Below are 23431 nucleotides of genomic sequence, written 5' to 3' on the forward strand. Positions count from 1 at the left end.
AGTAAGCCAAAACAAAATGCTGTGCGGGAATTGCACAGGCCTCCTCCAAGTAAACGTAGTAGGAAGTCAATGGGGGGGGAGGGGGAAAGCCAAACTATTCCATCTAGATTTTGGCAAAAAACATACAAACTCACTTCAATCTGGGAGGGACAATGAGACTGTGCCCATTGCTTCTCCCTCCAAGTCCCCCGGCTGCAATATAGCTGCCACTAATAATGACCCAGTGGACAATACACCTAACATAAATCCCCCCCATATATCTATAGGGAGTATAGAATTCCTACTTGGTTCCCTTCTGTCATCTGCTATTCCTCCATCAGCGATAGCCTGAAAAAAGTGGAGATTAGGCTCACTCTACTAGAGACATCTCTTACTACCTTGAACACCTTAGTTAGTAAGCAATCCAAAAATATGGGACCTCATCTCCCTGCAGGAGACCCTCCTAAAATAGGAGCCCCACAGGGTGTTAATAAGGTCCCCCCTCAGAGCGTGCCCACTGTCCCCCCCCCTGCAGCCATTAATGGCTATTCCAGTCCAGGCACCGTGCAGTAACTCAAATCATAGGCCTTTACAACCAATAGACTCTGTCCCTCAAAGTTTCCAGTTAGGGATTAACGGCGGCTATCAAGAAGCCGGCAGCGCCCCTCTAAATTCCCCGGGCCGGCAAGCCCCAAGACCACGGAGACCAGATCTGCCGCCAGAGGCTAATAGTCTAACGGTTGTCCTAGCAGGTGCCCCCCAGTTAAGATCAGGGGAAAATGAAGACTACCAATCCCTAAAGAAAAAGGTCATTAAATGGCTAAATTTGAACCGACCCCTACCATCCCGTTTTAACAATGAGATTATTATGGTTAGAAGGGTCCCTTGGCTAGGGAAGACCAGAAAAACAATAATAGGGGATTGCATCCTGGTAAGCTTCAAGGATCCGGGCACTGTCTCGCACATCTGTGAAGGAACAAATAGATCACTGGATTCCACTATTCAGACCCTCCCAGTATCCTTCTTTTTCCCCCCTATCCACATGTACCATGTTCCATCGCAGGATGAGTGGATAAGGGTGGAGCATAGATGCAGACACAAGGACTATGTACAACGCCCAAATATCCAATTGCAGGATGCACCCTATTTTCATTTCAACCGCTTCAATTGTTTGAATGGTTTGGATGGGGTTGATTGACTTTCCGCTCACATGCCAATGACCCAAGATTGCGGCTTTTGTAGTCTTTCTAAGCCACTCACCCCGATTATTGGTAAAATTCCTGGGCTATTGAACAACCCAGTGTTCATGGATGATCTATCTGCCCACAATGTTGCCAATGCCTCTGAAATATTGAATGAGCCAACACTTGTGGAGAATGGCTCCAGTGGACTTTTCGAATCTTTGGTCCCTACTGTTGGTAATGCGCCAGAATCCCCGATTGCAGTAGAGTCTGGAACCATCTCCTCTAACCCCCCTGGCACGGCATCCAATACTCCTGATCATCTGAGGCTGATTTGCTGGAATATTGCTGGATTGGCTAATAAACTGGGTGACCCGGACTGGGCAAATTATATTGAGTCTGGAGACATATGTATGTTCCAGGAAACCTGGGCCAGAGAGGACTATGGTCACCAAGGCTACATGTCATTCTTCATTCCAGCGAGGTGGGAAGGCAAAGGCCGTCCGTCAGGAGGGCTTACGACTTGGGTCGCATCTCATCTGGGCTGTGTGGCAATGCGGCTCCCGGTTAACTCTGAAGATATCCTTGCGATTTCACTATCATGGCCCAACCAAGTCGAACTTGTGTTTATTAACATCTACTCTAGGCCAATGGGAATTGCTAAGGAATCACCGACCATAGATGAACTCTCCAACTTTATATCTGACCTACCGAGTGATTCATTCTATGTAGTGGGAGGGGACTTTAATTCTCATTTTGAGCCACTCCCTGGCCTTCTAGACGGGTTATCATCGGAAGAAGAGGCCAGATGGGCAGTGCCCTTAGTGGAAGCTCCACCTCCGAAGGCTTGGACCCCACTAGCACTACAAATTACAGCCCTCACCCTAAAGTTCGGAATCAGAGCTTGCAATGGCTGAATGAAATCCGACATACCAAGTAAAACCACCTACAACAGACCGGGAAGAGAGTCCCGTCTGGATTATGTCTTGGCCCAAATAGTGAAGTGGCCGAAAATCCAGGATTTCAGGGTAACGGAAAGGACCGATAGTGATCATAACGCACTTGAGCTTGACCTTGTACACCCTGGCCCCCAACCGCTCGCGACCAACGCGGAAGGGAACAACCTTGTGCTTCTCCTTGACAACAACAGGAGAAGGATCAGGTGGGAGCACCTGGCTACAAGCAAGAATAAACTCCCCATGCTTTATGATGGGATAACCCCCATCTTGGAAACTGTGGGGTGCCTGGACACCGAGGCAAACAATAAAGATTCCCAGGGCAAATTGTTTAAGGCCCATGAGGACCTCATAAAAGCTGCGGCACCTCATTTCACCTGCAGCTCACGAAAATTAAAAGAGAGGCGACAAGGCAAAACATTATGGTATAACCCAGCTTGCAGAAGGGCAAAAACAGAACTCCTTAGACTAATCAAGGAGGGTTTAGGGGGGGACAGCATCAAACAAAGTAGGCGAGCTTACAAGAAACTCATTGCCCACGCAAAGGTAGAATGGGAGGAAAACCAGTGGGAAGAACTCACCAAGGCTCTAGCGATCCAAAACCAACGTTTGTTCTGGAGGATTGTGAACGGGGGGTCGGGGAACTTACAATCGGCACTAGAGCCCAATATTGCCCCAGGGGTGTGGCAGGCTCACTTCCAGACCCTATATAGTTCTGAGCCGGGAGAATCTCCTGCTGCTGATGAGGTGGGCTGGCCGGACTATGCAGGGGAGCCTATAACGCTGGGCGAGGTCGCCGCTGCCATCTCAGGACTGGCTTCTGGAAAGGCGCCGGGACTGGATGGGTTACCAGGGGATATGTTTAAACAGGAGCCCACTGTTTGGGGCCCTTACCTTACCGCCCTTTTTAATGGAGTTCTTGGAGGCATGGAAATCCCTAGTACTTGGCTGGGGGCAGAGGTGATCCCCATCTTTAAAAAGGGCTCGCCTCTCCTCCCAGCCAACTATAGACCAATCAGCTTGATAGACGTGGCACAGAAACTGTTTGGTAGGGTGTTGCTGAATAGGCTCCAGGACTGGATGGAGGAGGTGGGTGCCCTTAGTCCCTACCAGGCGGGATTTAGGAAGGGGGTATCCACAGTGGACCAGGTTTTTAGATTGAACCTGATCTACTGGAGGGCAGCAAAATTCGAGGGCGGTAGTCTGTACACAATTTTTGTGGACCTACGGGCCGCCTTCGATCTGGTGCCCAGGGGGAAACTCTGGAGCGTCCTGGCAGAGATGGGTCTTACAGAGGTTGCACCATAATAATTACGCCCGAGTGCGGTGCGGGAGGTCGGGGGAACTGACCGACAGATTCCCCGTTGGCCGGGGGGTAAGACAGGGTTGTGTGTTGGCACCGACCCTGTTTTGCCTCTTCGTCAATGGGGTAATCGCCCACCTGAATGCCACTGAATATACTGACGCCCTGAAATTAAATAGCAGCAGGGTGCCCGCAATTATGTTTGCGGACGACACCCTGCTGCTATCCAAAACCCCTATGGGTATACAGAGGATTCTGGACTCCTTTGTGGCCTTCTGTACTGACAGGGGGCTGGAAATTAATGCGGCAAAAACCAAATTCATGGTTTTGAACCCGAGGCAAAAATTGCGGCCAAATCCGCAATTGGGAGCTGCACGGCTCGAGAGAGTGGCCACCTTTGAATATCTTGGTGTGACTATCAACGAAACCATGACTTGGGGATCTCACCAGAGTAGGGCTAACCTTAAACTCACGCAAACCACTGGGGGTATCGCCCGGATGATGACTGGTTCATCATACCGTCCATTGGGGGCATTAATCCAGATATATAAGGCCCAGGCCAGGGGAGCGATAATGTATGGGGCGGAACTATGGGGCCACACGCCTTGCAGGAGTCTGTCCCTAACGGAAAATAAGTTTATAAGACAGATACACCCCGCTCCTCCCCCTGAGGCTTGATTTGGGCCTACGACCGTTAGCTGATGAAATAAGCCTGAGACCCATAGCATTCTGGCGTAGGCTGTGGAGTAGCAATGAACTTGCAGAATACCGGGCGGAACTGGCCGAACTTCTGAACCACCCAAAAGTGCTCATTATCCCTTGGGTCAAAAACATCCAAACCACTTGCATGGAAATAGGGCTCCCCGATTTATGGATTGAGCCAGCGAAAGCCGCACTAAATATCTCCAAAAAGTCCCTGGCTAACGTATATCACGAACACAAAATAGCCAGGACCCAAGCCACCCAGGCACAAGGGTCCTTATCCTCTGTGTTTCTGCAAAGCAAGGATTTCTATAGGTTTGAGAAGGTATTGGATCCTATTTCCCCTGTACTGGCCCGGAAGCTGTTTCTCCAATGGAGATACGGCACACTGCCTTTCCGGTCTTTTACATGCACCTGGCCATCGGCTCCCTCCACAAAGCAGTGTCCGGCTTGTGATGCTACGGGGGAAACTGATTTGCATGTGGCTTTCTTCTGCCCAGCATACAAGGCAGCACGAAAATACTGGCTCCTTCCGTTGATAAGGAATATGGGCTGCAGGGAATATGCACCAATGTACAGGATTTTAAAATCTGATGTCTCTGGCCCAACTGTCTTCGCGTTAACAAAATTTCTTACCAATGTTTGGCATACTCGCAGCCGTATTCTAAAGGCGTTGGGTCCCTCTTAGGGAAGGAAAAGAATTATCAGTGATTGAATATGTTTACTGTCTATTGCTGCTACTTTGATAACTGTTGTTTAATAACTTTTTATCCCAAATGCTCATTATTTATGTATTTTATGTTCATGTACATATTTTATCTGTGCTTTTATGGTCACCGACCGAAATAAAGCTATCAAAGAATACCAAATGGAAGGATTCTACCAAGAACTTCAAGCTCGCATCCAGTCTAAAGCACCTAATGTTGTTTCGACACACTGTATAATACACAGTGAAGCACTGGCAGCAGGAAACCTCAGTGAAGAACTGCGTGATATTCTGAAAATAGTCATCAAAGTGGTACATTTTATTAAGAGTGGACCACCGAAAGCGCGATTTTTTGCTAAGCTGTGCGATGAAATGGGTGCCGAACACTCATGCCTCTTGTTCTACAGCAGTTCTCAATGGCTCTCTCTCTGTAACTCCACGCTTACAGTGTATGAGCTGAGGAATGGAATATACTTGTGTCTACACGATGATGAACATTATTTTGCTGACAAATTTATTGGCACAGACGTTCTAATAAAAATGCCTTTCCTTTCTTAATCTTTTTGAAACCTGAATGCACTGAACAAGTCCTTGCAAGGCAATAAATAATATTAACATCTTGCAAATCTCAGCCAAAGTAGGCTCTAAGAAGAAATTGATCTTTTGGAAAAGCAGTGTGAGCAAAGGCGACTATAAATGTTTTCCTTCATTGGACCAGTTTCTGCAAGACAATGAGATGGCGTTATAAGTGGAAGTGAGGACACTTTTTGTTCTGTATTTATTACACCTGCGTCTTTACCTTGATAAATATTTCCCAGAGGATCAAGTGGAGCCAATAAAATGGGTGAGAGACACCTTCAATGCTAAGATACCTCAGAATTTCAACAACGAGGAAGCAGAACAGCTCTTTGACAATTCAAGTGGCTCATTGTTGAAAGTAAGAGTCCGGTCTCAGGCACTGTCAAACTGAAAATGATCACCCAGTGATAAGCAAGAGAGTCCAGCATGTTTTGATCCTGTTTGCTACTTCTTACCTTTGTGAAGCTAGTTTCTCAGCAGTGGGGAGTCTGCATATCGTAGGTTGTACATTTAGTGGTCAACACATTCTACCATGCAATGTGATTCTCCACCAAAGTTCTTATAGCAATAAGAAGAACCACTAAGACCACTGGATCAAAAGGAAGGAGGAATTTATGACATATCTGAATGCAACACAAGGTGACAAGGTAGTTTGAGGTAAAAACATACTTTTACATTGTTTAGGCTTGTATGAGCAAGAGGTATTCTGGATTTTACTTCCCATTGTGCCAGGTGACTGTCAAGGTGAACAAAATGCATTTGATAAAGCCATGATGAGTACGGAAACAAGATTCATGCCAACTGCCAGAATAGCTTTAGAAAGATAAAAATGTCAGACCTGTGTTCAAAGCGAGGGCAAATCCTTTGATGCGGTCCTATAGAGTTTAAGAGCTCTATCTATGTCCTGCCATTTAGAAATCATGTCAGATGAGATGATAAGGCACCAAACTATCATAAATATGAGGAGCTGAATGGACCAAGAACATGTTTGGGTGCAAGGAGATCATTTTCTTAAGGAAAAGGTTATTGGATTTAGCCGATCAGGGTCATCCAGGTATGTCACCTATGAGAAAATTGAGGATTTGTTTCTGGTGTCTTGAAATCGATGGGTTAGAGAATGTGAGGAGTGCTATGACAATGACAGATCCATTACTAAGGAATAAAGGGATTAAACCCCTTACACCTGTCTTGTGGCCTGAACACCCCTGTCAGAATTTAGCTTTTGAAATTTTGGGGCCATTTTATCAGTTGCAGTCAGTTTGGAGATTTGCATTAGTAGCTATTTATTATCACTCAAGATGGTCAGAGATCACATTTGTTGGTCAGGCTACTACTGCAGTTGTAATTGAGTTTTTAAAAAAAACTTTTCAATAAGGCAATCCTGACAACTTACCTATGGACAATGGAGTTCAGTTGGTGTCAAATACCTTCAATTAATCTCTTAGGGGTTTTGGTGTCAAACAAGTTCCCATCGCACTGTACGGCCCCCAAACCTATGGCCAGGTGGAGAGGTTCAACTGTATCATCAAAGACAATGTTCAATGGGTTTTGTCAAAGTGTCTGGACTAGAAAGAGAATAGAAGGGAGAAAATGTGGATTAACCACATTATGACACAAAGTACCACGGAGGACTATCCATTTGAACAGTTAAAGGGAAGGGAGCTTTTCTCTATGATATGTCACTGGTGGTTTAAAATGAGAACTGGAAGTGGAAATGTGGTTGATGTTCGAATACTTCGCTTGAAATAATTACCATACAAGTGGTAATGAAATAGTTAGCTATTAAGTCTTGTTGTGACCGAAAGGACAAAGTGAGCATGATTGATAGTGCCCACATATTTAAACCTTATTATGCACAGAAAAGAGATTTTATGAATGATAGCCAACCAAAGTGGTCAAAATTAATAGGAACAGAGTGGCAACTCAATACGCTAAGGTGTTTAAGTTGGCTTACAGGCAGTTGATAAGATTGTGGTCTTTTTTTAACAGCAAGATGAATGCAGTGATATAGGAATTACTGTATCGTAAAACGATTATGCTGAACCGTCAGTTCTGATCATTCTTGAGGTAGGCCAATGTTTTTTAACGAGGTGAAGACGTGTGCCCTGAGTGGATAGTTCAGGGCGTTGCAGACTAATAAAACATTGTCCTTGTTGCAGGATACGGTTTTCCACATTCTGTGTAAGTATATTGCATCAGTATGGGTATTTAAAGGTAGACACGTGGTGTTATGTCATTCTTGTGGGGCTTTAGAGGTTCACACATAATGTACACTTTTCAGATTATTATGCAGGACACATGGAGGTGGACATGAATCAATCAAGTGTAATATGGTGAATTCTACGATGTTACTGGTAGCTGTGCTACACGTTGGTCTACTTGGGTTATGTCAACGTTGAGATAGGATTCTAAGAAACATTTGGATTATCTTCATTTCTTTCAAACACAGTGGCCTCTGAGGAAGGGACAGTGGGTCCTGAAATACATAGGGTAGCGGTAAACTTCAATGTGGAATTCACAGATGAAGCAACAAGCATTAATAATCATCATCAACAGATTGTTGATATTATTACAATATTTCTGTTTTCTATTCAAATTTGACTTTTGTGAAATTGTTTGATGTGATTTGTAAATATACACACATGAATAATTCTAGAAATCGTGGATAAAAGTTCTTTAGGAATACATTGTTTATAAATGGTGAAGAATTATTCTTTTCCAGTTGTTTTTGTTATATACATTTTTTAGCATTTATAGTACAGGGAAGGCAGTTCCCTAATCCAGTGTAGCACGCATCAATTTGATGACACCATCTTCATTTGGGTTAGGTTGCAATATAAGGTGTGCGCCATTCACAATATATTTGAGTTCAAGTTGTTTCTGCCTATTTGAGGTTGGCAGCACGCACCGGTTGAATCATGTCTTTTGAAAATATTGCAAATCTAACAGATAACCTTGCTGAAACAAAGGGATACACCACAGAGGAAGCTACTGAGATTTATGCACTAATCCAGGAAATGAAAACTTTTAAAGCATAAGAGGGATCAACAGCACAACAACTTAAACACTTAGAATTAATTTTAAGAAGAGAGTTTAACCAGCGATTACACGCTTCGGCCTTGATACAATACCATAAAACGAACAGGATACCGTGAGGATTAAGACTGCCCATTAAACCTATGCTTTTCCACTCCCAATACAACAAAAGTTTAATGGACAAATGGTACGCGGTGTTAAACAAAGGTTCTTTGGATTTAATTTTACTTATAATAGAAGAGTTATCATGAACCATCAAAGAATTAGAAGAGGAGATTTACAACATCAAAAGGGATCTGTCCATCAGAATAGAGCCTGAAGAATGGACTAACACTTTGGAACAAATCAACATCTGATTGGATAGATACGGCAAGGAACTTGAAGAGTTCAAACTACGTAAATTCAAAAGAGATACTATTGATTACAAGCTCAATGAAGTTTACACCTGGGAAGAATTATATGAGCAGAAGAGACCACCGTGTAAACCCAATACTTCATCTGAGGAAAGCCTTGTATCAGATTGGGAATAAGATCCACCAGACCACCCATTACCAAAGATTACACACCCAAAGAAGCTATCACCACCAGGAGTTTGGCGATAGATCACACCAAGGCAGAACCATCCACAGACAAAGCCTTGTCCTCTTTTTCAGTCAGAGGTTCAATTATGCTGAACCATCAGGTCTGATCATTCTTGAGGTAGGCCAACCGTTTTATAACACAGTGAAGACGTGTGCACTGAATGGATAGTTCGGGATGTTGTATACTAATTAAAGGTTGCCATTGTTGCAGGATACGGTTTTCCACATTCTGTGTAAGTATAGCGCATCAGTATGGGTATTTAAAGGTTGGCACATCGTGTGATGTCATTCTTGTGGTGCATTAGTGGTTCACACTTAATGTACACTTTTCGGACTATTATGCATGACACATAGACGTGGACATGTGTCAATCAAGTGTAATATGGTGAATTTTATGGTGTTACTGGTTGTTGTGTTCCATGCTGGTCCACTTCGGTAATGACAAAGTTGAGATAGGATTCTAAGAATCATCTGGAGTATCTTTATTTTTTCCAAACACAGTGGCCCCTGAGGGAGGGACCGTGGGTCCCGAAATACATAGGACAGCAGTAAAATTCAATGTGGAACTCTCAGATGAAGCAACAAGCATTAATAATCATCAACAGATTGTTGAAGTTATTATTACAAAATTGATGTTTTCTATTCACATTTGATTTTTGTGAAACTGTTTGATGTGATTTGTAAATATACACACATGAATAATTCTAGAAATTGTGGTTGAAAATTCTTTTGGAATACATTGTTTATAAGTGGTGAAGAATTATTTTTTTTCAGTTGTTTTTGTTATATACATACAGCAGTGGACGTAGATTTTTCAAGTAAACTTTCACTTTAACAAAGTGTGGAGTGTGACAAGGGTGGCAAAGTGCCATTTGGAGGAAGGTAGCTTGTGGTTGCCATCTTATGACTCAGGTGATTTCGTTGTTGATTCTAGATTTTTGATTAATATTCGTATTTAGAATAATTTGGTATGTGTTACCAACACGGTGAGACCTGATGAATCAAATTCAGTGTTTAGTAATGTAACAGAGATCTCCAGTGTGTTCAACAACAATTCTGCTACAAATTTTATTGCTTCTTGTGTTAAGCTCACTGAAAGAAGTTGAACTCAACCACATAGGTTGAAATACTTTGTTTAATTGTTAATTTTCTAAAGGAGGAAAATGTGTTACACTTATTCTCCTTTAATATTATAGTACTGAAGTATTTTCTTCATTACTAGCCAGGCTCGTGCTTCATAGCTGTGCCTCCTGTCCAGCTCGAGATATCTGCATGTGTCACACTATTTACATTTTTCAATTGATTATCACTGCATCTCTCAAAAATGCCTTTTATTTGCGTCAGTTGGTTCTGGTTGCTGTGTCTACTATGCATACAAATAATGCTCCTGCTCATCTGCTGCTGCCTTGTCAATCAAAAAGAATGTATGCAATACTTGACTCTGCTCTAAAGAGGGAAGAACAATTTAAAGGTGTTCAACAGATCGATTGGAATTTTTTTTCTCCATTATATGGGGGATGTCCTAGCTCATTATAAGCAAGGTGCAGATTGAAGCATCATCATCATCCATTAGTAAATTGTGCCGGAAGTAATTAGGTAGTCAAATGTTGAGTTAGGGGTAAGATATACCCACAAGAATGTAGTAGAGACCCTAGACAGTGTGTTTGGGTGAGAAAAGATCCCAGGAGGGTTAATCATATATCTTGCCAAATAAATTATTTTCTTTTGCGATTCATGTTTTTTTTCTACAGAAAAGGGGGGGTCATACAGCACTGATTCCCGCCATGTATAACCCAAGCGTGAATGGGCCTGTGGAAATAACAAACAGGATCGTCAAAAAAAGCAGTCAACTATTTTTTTAGCAGACTTTCTAGGAGAAAGGTGTCTGAAGAGATTCTTTGCTCCTTCACTCCGAGTCGGTGTGTCATATTAAACAGTAAAGAGCCAAGAACCATGCTAAATGTTGAATGGCTGGAAATGGATGGGTAAAGGTAGGTTGATTTACATGTGGCCCACACAAGTGCTCTATAAAAGCCAAATTCCAAAGTACAAACATTGCAGTAAAATAATGGATGCAATTATCTAGAAGATTGGTAAGCCAATACCCCTGTTGAATCTATCAACACCCAATACAGTAGCAAGTGGGAGACTAACAGATGCACCTACCATTTTGTATACAAGCAAAGAAGGTACTTAGGAAAGTTCCTTAAAAATGCTTGTTGAGCAGAACTAGGATAGCCATTACTGCTCAATTCAGAACAAGCATTTGCAATGCAATCGGTCTCGCATTTACAAGAGTTTAAGCTATTGGCATTGTAAATGACCATGCCTTTTATTCATGTTTTAAATATACGAAAACAAAAATAAAAGACATTGTTATTTGCAATGTCAATAGCTCAAACTCGTGTAAATGCGAGACCTATTGCATTGCAAATGCTTGTTTTAGGACTTGTGCCCTGTGTGTCTCTAAGAAAATCGGGTGGACTCTAAGCTGCTTCCTGGTCTGGATGGGCGAAGATCCTTCTGCCATCCGCCCTTGAAAGCAGCCCCAGTCAGTGGGTTCTCGTGGAATTTCCCAAGTAAGCGGTCCACGCCTGATGCCAAGAGCAGGTGTCACGAGTGCTACTAGTGGGCATGCCTTAAATTGACTTTTGGTTGCAGTCAAACTGCTGTCACTACTAAAACAAAAACACTCACTACACATGTTCTAGGTGAGTCCTCGCGTTCTGGACTTTAAGAAAACATTTATATTATGCAGACATAGGGAAACCGTTCCTGATTCAAAGTTACGAATAGAAAACCTGTTCTTGCTTGCACGACTTAAACAAAATCCTTCTTTAAATCATACCACGAAAAAATAATTAAGAAGCCTCTCCTTTACAGTTGCTTGGAGGACGTCACAGAAAATACATTGTTCCACAAGCCGCTGAAGGGCTGTAAGCAAGAATCCACCCGCCCCCCTCCCCTCACTCGAGGAGCAACATGGTATGGCGCAATGGTTTGCTGAGCCAGGAAGCCTCGGAATGTCACGTAGCAGCAGGATAATGTGATAGCTGATGTGGCGGCCTGCCACACCAACCAAACCAATGGCACGGAGGGGTTTCAACATCGGTTGTCCCCAAAAAGAAACTGAAATCTAGAGGGCTGCGGGTAAATGAAGGCGCAACGTTCCACATGTCTAAACAAGCGCGGTGCGCTCGCACTGCAAGGAATGTCAGGCATGCAGCTGGCACCCGGCCGCGCTGCTGCTCGCTCCAGAGCTCCCTAGGCCAGGGGAGAGAGAAGGCAGGACATGTACCTGCCTTTGGCCAATTGCGTGCTGTCTTTCTTAAAAAGACGCACGCAAAGGCCAATAGCGTGAGCCCAAAAAAAAACAAATGCACAAGCGTGAGCTCTGGGTTAAAAGTCCTTACTAGAAGCCTCGCAGAGCAGCGCATGCACGCTGTCTCAGGTGAGACCTAAAAATGGATCTCGAAACTCTGCATACATCCCATTAAAATCAACTAATGTTTTCTACTTCGAAGGCCCCATGGATTAACAAAACGAAAGTCATACAGCTGCAAGAGAAATTCTTCCTATAACAGACGAGAAGGTGCTCACTACCTCAAAAACATAGTGAATGCCGGAAAAATCCAAACTAAACAATTGAAAACAATTTAACAACATGTATAACCCACTGGGACGCTGAGAGACAGACAAAATACAAATTTACCAAAACCTATGGGACAGGAATTATGCCATGGCAATATAGGTTTTCTCATGAAAGGAGCTGCAGACTACAGGCAACTAATTTCCACATACAGTATCAGCAGTTCAGGCAAAACCAGAACAATTATGCTAAACGACGTGCCATGGGCCAAGCAGAAAATGAGATACACTTCTTCAAGCACTGCTCCAAGTAGGGGCAAAGAGTAAAATATTACTATTCAGAAATCCCAGATAGGATCACTGTTTTACCAATACCTAAGAACCAACATGAGATCTGTACTCTACTGGCTGGAACCCCAAAGCTAACAGCATGATGAGAGTCAGCAATTAGCACAAAGAGATACTTAAAACCCAAGTTCAAAACTCTTGCAGTACCTAAGAAACTCAAATGTTATGCACCGCTTATATAGTCATGCACATCATTTTTAAATAAATCAAGATTTTGCCACAAAACTCAGTTGCTTCTCAAAACCACACCCATCTACCCTATATAAATACCTCAAAAAAGGAAACAAAAACATAACTGACAAACACAGGAAATAACTTTCTGACTAAATTCTGGGACAATACTTACTCTGAATTAATTGTCAAAATAGTTGAGATGGTGGCCTCTTACCTGAAATTGATTCATCCTGTGGGGGTTGGGATGGTTGCTCCTCTGGCGTCATGGACATCCCCTTAATATGTAGCAGAAAATTAACTCTTAGTAAACAATATAGTGCATTCAAAAGAGTAGACTATTTTTATGCGTCAAATAACAATTTTTCACCTAATCAGAATGATTTGGTATCATCTAAACCATACATCAAAAACGATTCAGAAAGGACAACGTGAATTTGCTTCTAAACGCTACAAATAACAGGAGTTTGTATTACCTAATTTATTTGTACTAAAAGTACTTCCCTGATGGAAGGCCACGTTGTGATTTATTTTAAATCGGTAGCAAGGGTTTAATTCACTAAGCCATCCTGTTAGCTATATGGGGAAACAGAATAATACCAACATTGGTTTTACTTTTTCCTTGCTGAATGACAACTAAGAATCTGGTTTGCCTCATCTGGAATCTTCCCTGCCTAGGAGCTCCCATGTCTTGCTACAGGGTAATATGTTTTTTTCTGAACGGGCTGTCATGCCTCACATGGGGTTGGAGAGCCAGACCTGTGCTCAAATCACCATCCTTTGAAATCGGAGAGGTTAAACTTGAGTATTTGTATGGTGCTAAGGAATAAGACCTGCAGATAGATTGAAAGAAGGGTTATGAAATAGGTATGGTATTAACATTAGGTTAATACCATGTTCTCAAAATGTGCAACAACGGAAAAGTAAGGGGCAAAAAAATAAAATTGAGAGCTCTTTTTTGCTAATGTTTCAGGGCATTTTTAACTCAAGTGGAACCGGTACAACAGAGTTAAAAAACATAAAACACACTTTTTAGGCATCTGTCCGGATAGCACAGGTACTGCACACCTCCGGTTCACCCACACAAAGGTGGCATCAAGATTTGTAAATAAAAGAAAAGGCATGGTATGTTACTCTCAGAATATGTTCCTGTAATAAGTCTGGAGAAACAGGGATAAGCAAGAGTTATGAAATACTGGTGAGCCTTAGCGCATATTGGTAACATTATCTGAATGAACTTGGAGCAGCTACATTTTGACGGACACGTTTTCTATTCAGCTGACTGAGTTGGTGTGGGAAACAGATGTACTGGAATGTTAGCACACTGATCGGTGGAACAGAATTTGGCTTAACACTGACAAATCTACTAGGGCTGTGAACACTTTACACTCTTCATTTCATCTTGAAACGTTTCTCTAAAGACATAGATGTGTCTTCTTTGTTCTGTAATGGAGTAAAAGGATATTTAAAGCATATGTCATTTGAATGTCCCCCTGTTCACGATTTTAAAAACAGGCTTGGAACGAAATTGACCTAATTTTTAAAGTTAATATCCCTTTTTCATTTTCAAATATTTAAGTACTGTCATCCCAGATTGGTCTGTTTTTGCTCAAAGTCACAAATTGGTGGACTTACAATTAGCCATGCCTTTCCCCTAATAACATCTAAATGGAAACATTTGCATAATGACTATTTCCAATCTTGGTGATACGCTGTATGTTTTAACCACAGACTGGATACTAACTATGTCTCTTCCATTTCCTTAGCTATAAAAGGAGACAAGATATGGCTTCCAATTACCAATTTTTTTACCATGTTTAGTTTACTTGCAAGTAAGACTATCTCATTTCCAGAAGTACAGAAACCCCTTAAATTAGTGTGTATAATACCTCTCTGTCTTTATCCATAGATTTACAATGGTATTTATATAATGTTTGCTTATTTTTTATAATATGTCTACTGTTCGTTATTATCTTTTGTACAAATTATCTGATAACATGCTCCAATGCTTTCCCCCCTCTCCCTCCCTCCCTCCCATTTTTATATTACTCCTTCCTGTTGTTTTTCATTCCATTGTTCCACAGCAGATGATGTGTGTTTTTCTTAATATCTTCAAGTTTTTCTTCCACATTGTTTGATGCATACTTATGTTTTAATTGTTGTTTTATTTTGAAATTACTGTTAAATGCTCTAAATGAACTCAAACTTAAAAAAGATGAGAAAATATGCTAGTAAAATCCGCAAGAAAGATAAATCTGTCGTACAGTGAATGGAGTTGAAAGCGTATCAGAGGCACTTAAGAAAAAACACTGGCTGCGTTTGCAAGGTTGATGCTCTGAGGCAAGACACCATGCAGCGTTTGGTTGAAAGCCTGTGCTTCTGTGAGCAATCTGGTGTGTCTGCACTGACAGGTGCCCAAAAGGGTGGTCCGTTTGTTTTTTGTAGAACAGAGCGAGAACAGCAGCAGCGGGATCATGAAACACGGCACTAGTTGAACCTTAGGCATCTTCTTAACTTCCTAGCAAATACTAGAATGTCCTGATCTAAGGCTTGGTTAAACGTTGGAACAGGGCATTCCAAAATGATGGTCGGTCCATACAATTCTGTATGAGTAATGAAAGATGAAGTGAAGTATTTTTCCACTGATTTGGTTCCAGGTACAGCCATAAATAAGAGACAAGTCTAAGTAAAGGAGGTGTTGAAACACGTTTGTAAAAAAGTTTTTGTCATATTCTTCACCCCCTTGCTTCAATTTCTGTCCCAGATTTTTGCTCCTTGCAGCTGGAACCTTTTGCTGGATTGTAAAATAATCCAAGGCTAAGAACAAATTGTATTATTGACCACATCTGTTAACAATAGACTGGTAATCCATATACAACCGACTTTTGGTGCGTACTCGGGATACCGTATAAATTGGGACAAATCCATGGTATTCTCCCTGGCGGGTGAGCTCCTGACCCTAACGTCGGCGTGTAAGGAGCTAGTTAACAAAGAGTTGTTTAAATACCTGGGCATATGGATTACAAAGTCGGAGGAGGAGTTTATGCAGTTAAACGTACATGCCCAGTTGGACAGGCTGAGGGGGGACGTGGCTCACTGGCCGCGTTTACCAGTGTCCCTAATGGGCAGAGCAGTATTGTTCAAAATGATGGCTCTTCCGCGTCTACTGTATGCAATGCAAAACACACCATTTCAGAATCTTTCTTTCGGGCGATTGAGTCAGAGCAACAAACACTGCTGGGGGGGGGGGGTTGAGGAGCCCAGGATCACCCTAAAAACGCTGCAGCAAGGGGTATACGAGGGGGGCTGACACTCCTGAATATCTGAAAATACTACTGGGTGGCACAGCTCATCAACATCAATGGGTGGGTCTTCTCGCCGATCGAGGAGCCGGCATATAGGGTTCACCGACTAGCTATGGGCAAGGGTAGCTACCTGTGGGAGCTCTACAGGAAAAAAGGACACCATATCCCTCCCAATTCACACACAGACAGTGGTCGCGGCATGGCAGAAGGCAACGAAAATGGTCGGCTGGGAGGCCAAGCTTACGGAGCAAACCCCACTGTGGGGAGGGAGACTTTCTGGGTGAGGTAAGGCACCTGGAGGGCTTCAATAGATGGAGCACTATAGGCACAGATCTGATGAAAGATGTCTGGAGAGGATGGAAAATGATTGAATTTAGCATCTTACTGGCAAAATTCCAGATGGGGAAGGGAGAGCACTTTCGATATCTGCGAATGCAGCATGCACTCCATTGTCACTTGAAGGAAGGGTATCCGTTACCGGAATACACACCACTTGAAGACAAACTTCTACTCGACCCAATGATAGATAGTGCTATATCCCTCACATCCAAGAAGCTAGTAAATAACTCCCCAGACTGCATGGGTCCCCTATGGGCGGCCTGGGAGTCGGATGTGGGTCTGCTTGAAGACGAAAATTGGGATGAAGCCCAAGCAGAGCCCAAGAGAAATAACTATAAGGGCAAGATTCAGACTAATCCAACTCAGTATTTTACATAGGTCCTATGCGTCAAGAGCAGGCAGTACCTCATTGGGTATTGCGTGTATGATGAGTGTGTGAGGGGCTGTGGCAAGAAGGGAACATTCTTTCACATATTGTGGGCCTGCCCCAAGATTCAAAGATACTGGAGGGGCCTGGTCCAGGTAATGTTAACGGTGGTGGGGACCCAGGTCGCGGTAGAGGCGAGATGGCATATCCTGGTAGAGACGGTCGAGATAGTCTGGCCAAAGTGGGCCAAAATCTGTCTCGGCTTGGCAGGAGGAGTGGCCAAAAGAAACAAACATCGCCCAAGTACGGGGTGCAGGGGAGGCCCCAACTGTGGAGTCATGGAAAAACGATTTGGATTTCTATCAACGGGCAGAGCAGTCAATATAGTAGAGGTTGCACACGTAAATGAGAAAAGATATGGGGGTTTGGGCGAAATACAGGAGCTAATTGGCAGTAGTATGAGGGATGGCGCAAGGACTATAAAGGGAGCACATAAGCTAACTGTACCCTAAACTATGTCGATTGTAAATGCAGGCTATTGGGAGCTCTAAAATGTGGATATTGCTGTATAAGCCAAACCACCCAATATGTATATCGTATTGTTTTTCTATTGAAGCATATGTTTAATAAAAAATCTTTTTTTTACAAAAAAAAATACACTGGTAACGTCCCAAACATTGCAGGTGAGGAAACCAGCATACATGGCAAGAGAGTTATCAATATTCAATGCCTCCACAATTAAATAACACCTGAGGCAGAATGCCCCCGGCACAAAGGACATACCCACAGAAATAAGTCTCCCCAACGCAGCTTGAGTTACCTGCAACTATCAGCTTTAAATATGTTTTTGAAATGCAACCAATTTGTGTTTATATGCACATCAGTGTCTGTAAATAATCTTTATTCTATCAAATACCTCTTTCATGTGGGTAAACAAACAGAATATTTAAAAATTTCTTTTCTGAAAGAAACAATTATTTCCATCAAAATATGAGTTTAATTTTTAATAAATAGGCGTTCCTTAAATATCAGCTAGTCATTTTCATCATGTAATCATATGTACAAATGCTTCCCATGGACAGAATCTGCTTCAAATGTCCAGGCTTTAAGATCATGTGATTGCTCACCAGAACGCCAAGGATGCCTATAATACGCCAATAATGTTCACCATTATATCAGAGCCACCACTGTGCAAGGGGTGTACACCATAACAGCATGGATCCTCACATCTCAGTCACAGCAATAATTATACTAGGGCAGCCATCACTATGACAGCGTGGCTGCCATTAGGTCAGTCATGCTCACAATATTTCAGTGATGGATGCCAGTATGAAAACCTAGCCCAAAGATGACTAAATTATAGCAATGATACCAATTATTATGTCAGGGAAACTATTAAGCCAGGAACGGACACAGTTGTGTCAAAGATGAACCCGGTATGATGGGGAGCAACATATCCTTTTGGTGATCCTAGGCACCAGGTCTAGCTTCTAGGGAGCTACACTATCTATCGGGGAGACAGACAATGTCAAACACACAGACAGGCACTCACATACATATGCACAGATATATATATATATATATATATATATATACACACACACACACACACACACACACACACCTGCACAGTGATGCTTGGAAATGAATCCCAGCTCTGGATCCAGCCTCTGATCTCCTCAGCTCCTGGTCTGATAAATTACCCAGCTCACACACTTCTCTCGGACTCCTACTGGCCCACACTTAGGTGACTCCACTCCGACTCTAGCTCTGGCTACTACAGGCACTTTTCTTTCCACACCGATTATTCACACATAAAATACAGTACAAACCTGGGTCAATGACATGAACTTTGACGGCTTCAAACCTCAACTTTCATCGAATGCCAATTCACATGGATTCACCACAGACACCAATCTCACTCTCAAGGAACACATTGCCAAAAAAACAAAGAAGGCCTGGTAACAGCTCTCATGAAAACTATGGCATACGGAGAAAGCTTCTCCGATGCCGTAAGGCGGTCTCTAATAGGAGTACTCCCTCCCGTGTTCAACACTATTCCACATAAAGTACCCCAACAGGCTCGCAAACTCCGTTCGCGAGTACTTAAATTAAAGCCAGGAGTTTTATGATCCTATGACCCTAGTGCCAATATGTTTTAGTCCACTAATGGCCTGTGTGGTCCAGGATTTTCTTCAGGGAAAAAAAGGGGGTTCCTCCCTGGTTTCTAAAAAGGGGAGGTAGCTGCTCCTTTAAAAACTAGAAACCGAAAAATTATTTTGCAGCGCAAGACCAGGAACACGGACCAAATAGGTGCGGCTGCGGGGCACAACCCTTGGCGGTTGTTTGACTAAAGGGCTACCCTATGTCTTCCAATGTCCCCCGTGATGTATATACTCTCCCAAAGTGAGATGGAGTAAAAGAACTTGAGAAGCGAAATCATTTTTCTGACAGTCCCACGAATAAAGGGATACTGGGAGGCAGCAGGAAGAAATTCGCAATTGACACAATTACAGGAGGCCAACATACAATATGCGGAGCTTCTGGAGGAACTGCGGACAGTAGATTATCGACTCTACACGCAGAAACAACACACAAAAGCAGATAGAACAGGACCCTTACTGGCAAAGTTGGTTAAAAATGCTCCCTCACCATCCCCTATTTTAGAAATCCAGACTACTGAGGGTAATATAGTTAACACACAACTGGAAATCAGACTTTGAATTCTTCTTTGATGGGTTGCAATTGTCACAGCTTATACAACAGCATAGAGATGAACTAGCACAGCCCGTGACTGGGATGGAAATCCGACAGGCTCTCAAAGCTTTACCGCGCAATAAAACCCCTGGCAACGACGGATTACCTGTCGAATTTTATGCGGTACACGCTGAATTGCTGGTGCCTCATTTACAGTGCCTGTATCAGGTAACAGTGGAAACAGGTATGCTCCCCTCCACTACTTTGAAGGCGACCGTGGTTTCACTATTGAAGCCTGGACGAGACGGCTCTGACATGTCGGGATATAGGCCCTTATCGCTACTCAATTCGGACTATAAAATCTTAAGTAAGTTGTTAGCCAATTGACTCTGCCAGCTTATCCCAAAACTGATACACACTGATCAATGCGGGTTTGTGCCAGGAAGGAGTACGGCGCTTAACATCAAACGATTTCATCAAATTAGGTCCGGTACTCTCGGTATGGGGACAAAAGAGGGTTGCATTTCGCTCGACCTACGACAGGTGTTCGACTCACTGCACTGGGATTACATGTTTTACGCCCTCTCTAGGTTTGTAATACCAGCAGAATATATTAAATGGGTACGATTATTATATACGAACCCCTCAGTGTGTGCACGTACAGGACAGCATATCTCCTAACCGTACACTGTGGCTAGAGGTAGCAGGCAAGGATGCCCGTTGTCGCCATTATTGTTTATCTTGGCACTGGCACCCCTTTTTTGCATAGACTCCGCTCCCTAATGGGGTGCAAGGGAACAGTGAGAGGTCACACAACACATATTGTCTCTGCTTATGCAGATGACCTCATTTTATATTTTAAAGACATGGATATGAATTTCAATCCTCTGCCCTCAACTTTTGCTCTTTTTCAGGAGTTGACTGGCCTCTCGATAAATGCCACCAAATCATATGCCTATTTTTTCGACGACCCCACGCGTACTGGCCAGTTCCATTTTGGTCAATGGAAGTTCAACATAGCGCCGGATACCTTTCGGTATTTGGGAATACAGATCTATCGAGATACAACAGATTTGTTAGATGGCAGATTTGTTAGATGGCAATCTGACTCGTGTGGTAAATGCTCTCAAGCCCCAGGTTAAGTTCTGGACCTCACTGCTCTATCGTAGGCAGGGCGGGTCACCATAACTAAGATGGTGCTACTGCCACGACTGCTTTATTATTTCACCAATCTACCTATACTTGTACCAGCGGGGATTTTTAAATTGCTGAATTCTTTAATGACAGAGCTGATTTGGGGCACAGGACGCAGACGAATTGGCCTACTGAAGCTACAATTAAGTACTAAACAGGGAGGACTGGGGGTGCCGGACTTGAGGGCATACTGTTACGCTAGTCAGCTGCAATGGCTGGCGTATTGGTTAGCAGGTCGTAATTTACAGGAATTAGATATGTCAAATCGGGAATGGGACCGCGGAGATATCCACAGGCTCCTATTGCCCAGGGCCAAGATTCCACCATCGACACCACACCTATTACGAATAGCAATAACATATTGGAGACACGCCTAGAGATACACAAAGTGAACACCACCATATGCTCCTACCATTCCACTGCTGGATATTCCCACACAGACAGGTGTAGTTACTAATCGTACCCTGCGGGCATGGGCCGACACAGGAATTACTACAATAGGGGCGTTCTTCTCGGAGGGTGTCCTAATGTCACACAAAGCCTTCGTATGTGAGCATGGAGCTTCCGATAGATTGTTCCTATTACATGCAAGTATCTCTAGATTTATTCGGGATACATGGACTCAAGGGGGCATCGAACCTGCTACAAACACGTTACTTACTATGCAATACCTGATGGGACATGGGGCACACCTGACCAAATGGCTGTCTCAGGGTATCCGTACCGTAGCGGCGATCTCGTTGCAACCACTCCGTGACAAATGGGTAAGAGACGTGGGCCGTGAGTTTACAGACAAAGAATGGGACTCCATAATAGGTTATCCCAAGAAGGTGTCATGTAATCCCAAATTTAAATTCATCCAATTGATGCTGCTACACAGAGCCTATCTGACCCCACGTAGACTATGCACCATGTTTCCAGGAACAAGGGACACCTGCCCGCGATGTCACACACCCAACGCGGGGCTGATACACATGGTATAGGACAGCCCGAGATTAGGGCATTACTGAACGTCTGTATGTCTGATATTGAAGGACATTGCCCCAGTGTGCAATAATGATTCAATGGAATATTGTATATTGGGCCTGGGGCCCCGTGGGAAGAAGGGTAATCCAACACAAATTCGCTAATCTTGTGCTTCTCCTAGCTAAAAGGAACATTACAACACATTGGAAAGCCACTAGGGCGCCATCCTTACAGGACTGGCATGCGGAAGTGGTCAAATGGGGAAGAGAGGAAGGGGCTGAACTACAAAGAGAAGAGCATAGGGGTTTGCGAAAAACACCAATATCTATGGCTTGGAACACACTGATGGAGGAATATGTTGCGATTGACATACTATCATACTGAGAGGGCATTGTTGCACCTAGCCGGGCCCCGGAATAAAAGCGGTGATCACACATGTCAACAATGTCAGTGCTTTCAATCACAGAGAGAAATGGGGTGCAAACAGGAATGCATACAGAGAAACTGTGTACGCATGAACATGATATGGGCATGTGAATATACTATTAATGGGAAGTGTTGGCCGGGTACACGGGAGGAGGGAGAGTCGGGGAAGTTTGTTCTTATAAGTTAGTTATAAAATGAGAAGATTTGATTTTGCAAATTTAAAAGGTTATACAATGGCTGATTTCTGTTGGTTGAGCGGGAGTCGTAAGACTGCACATTGTTTTAAAGCCATGTACCCACTCTATTGTACTCAGGAAATGAAACAATCTTAATTGCGCACTGTATAAGATCCTCCGGGATACTGTTGGGATCCGCTGTATAACCGATGTAAATGAACAAGACTTGTGTTGTACGAATAGAATGCTAACTTCTCGCCTTTTATTTATATGGGTAATTGATGTACAAAATCAATAAAAAATATGTTATATAAAAAAAAAAAAATTTAAAATGGGATACTGGGTTCTTTCTGAGGATGTTTTATCTTTAACACCCTCTGGCCATATCTTTTCAAGAGCTCCCTGGAATACGGTCGAGCCCATCCTGACTTTTAGGAGTCAAGGTGACCGGATGACGAAGCATGACACTACTAGAGTCGGTGAGGGTAATATAAACAAAAGGAATTATTTCCTTACCCACCATCTAGTGGGTAACAACTAAATAGCCTCATGACCATCTTCCCTTACTCAACTAACCTAATTTAACTTAGGTACTCGTGAACGGAGTTTGCGAGCCTGTTGGGGTACTTTACGTGGAATACTGGTAACAGCTCTCTCTTCTATAAACTTAGAATAAGCGACTTCAGAACTGCTGTTTAAGCACTCGCACTCTTACACGTAGATGGTGGTAATGTCCTACTCCAAGGCCTCCCAGACTCCACACTGTCACCACTTAGGGGCATCCTTAGTCCCAAAGCAAGTCTCATCCAGGACCGGAAGAAATATGATTAC

At 43.1% G+C, this 23431-nt stretch overlaps 1 protein-coding gene across 2 annotated transcripts in view; it reads right to left on the minus strand.

Annotated features, from left to right (window-relative positions):
- LOC146822032 (uncharacterized) overlaps positions 1–23431 on the minus strand; it is a 51161-nt gene that overhangs the window by 25224 nt on the left and 2506 nt on the right. For both annotated transcript variants that reach the window (XR_014963222.1, XM_085613142.1), the window contains exon 2: positions 13348–13408. Coding sequence is in view for 1 of the 2 variants with exons in the window: in XM_085613142.1 (XP_085469268.1) it covers positions 13348–13408 (61 nt within the window). In the remaining variant the exon portion in view is untranslated. The remainder of the gene's footprint in view (positions 1–13347; positions 13409–23431) is intronic.

The sequence above is a fragment of the Triturus cristatus genome, chromosome 6, assembly GCF_964204655.1.
Source record: "Triturus cristatus chromosome 6, aTriCri1.1, whole genome shotgun sequence".
Classification (NCBI taxonomy): domain Eukaryota; kingdom Metazoa; phylum Chordata; class Amphibia; order Caudata; family Salamandridae; genus Triturus; species Triturus cristatus.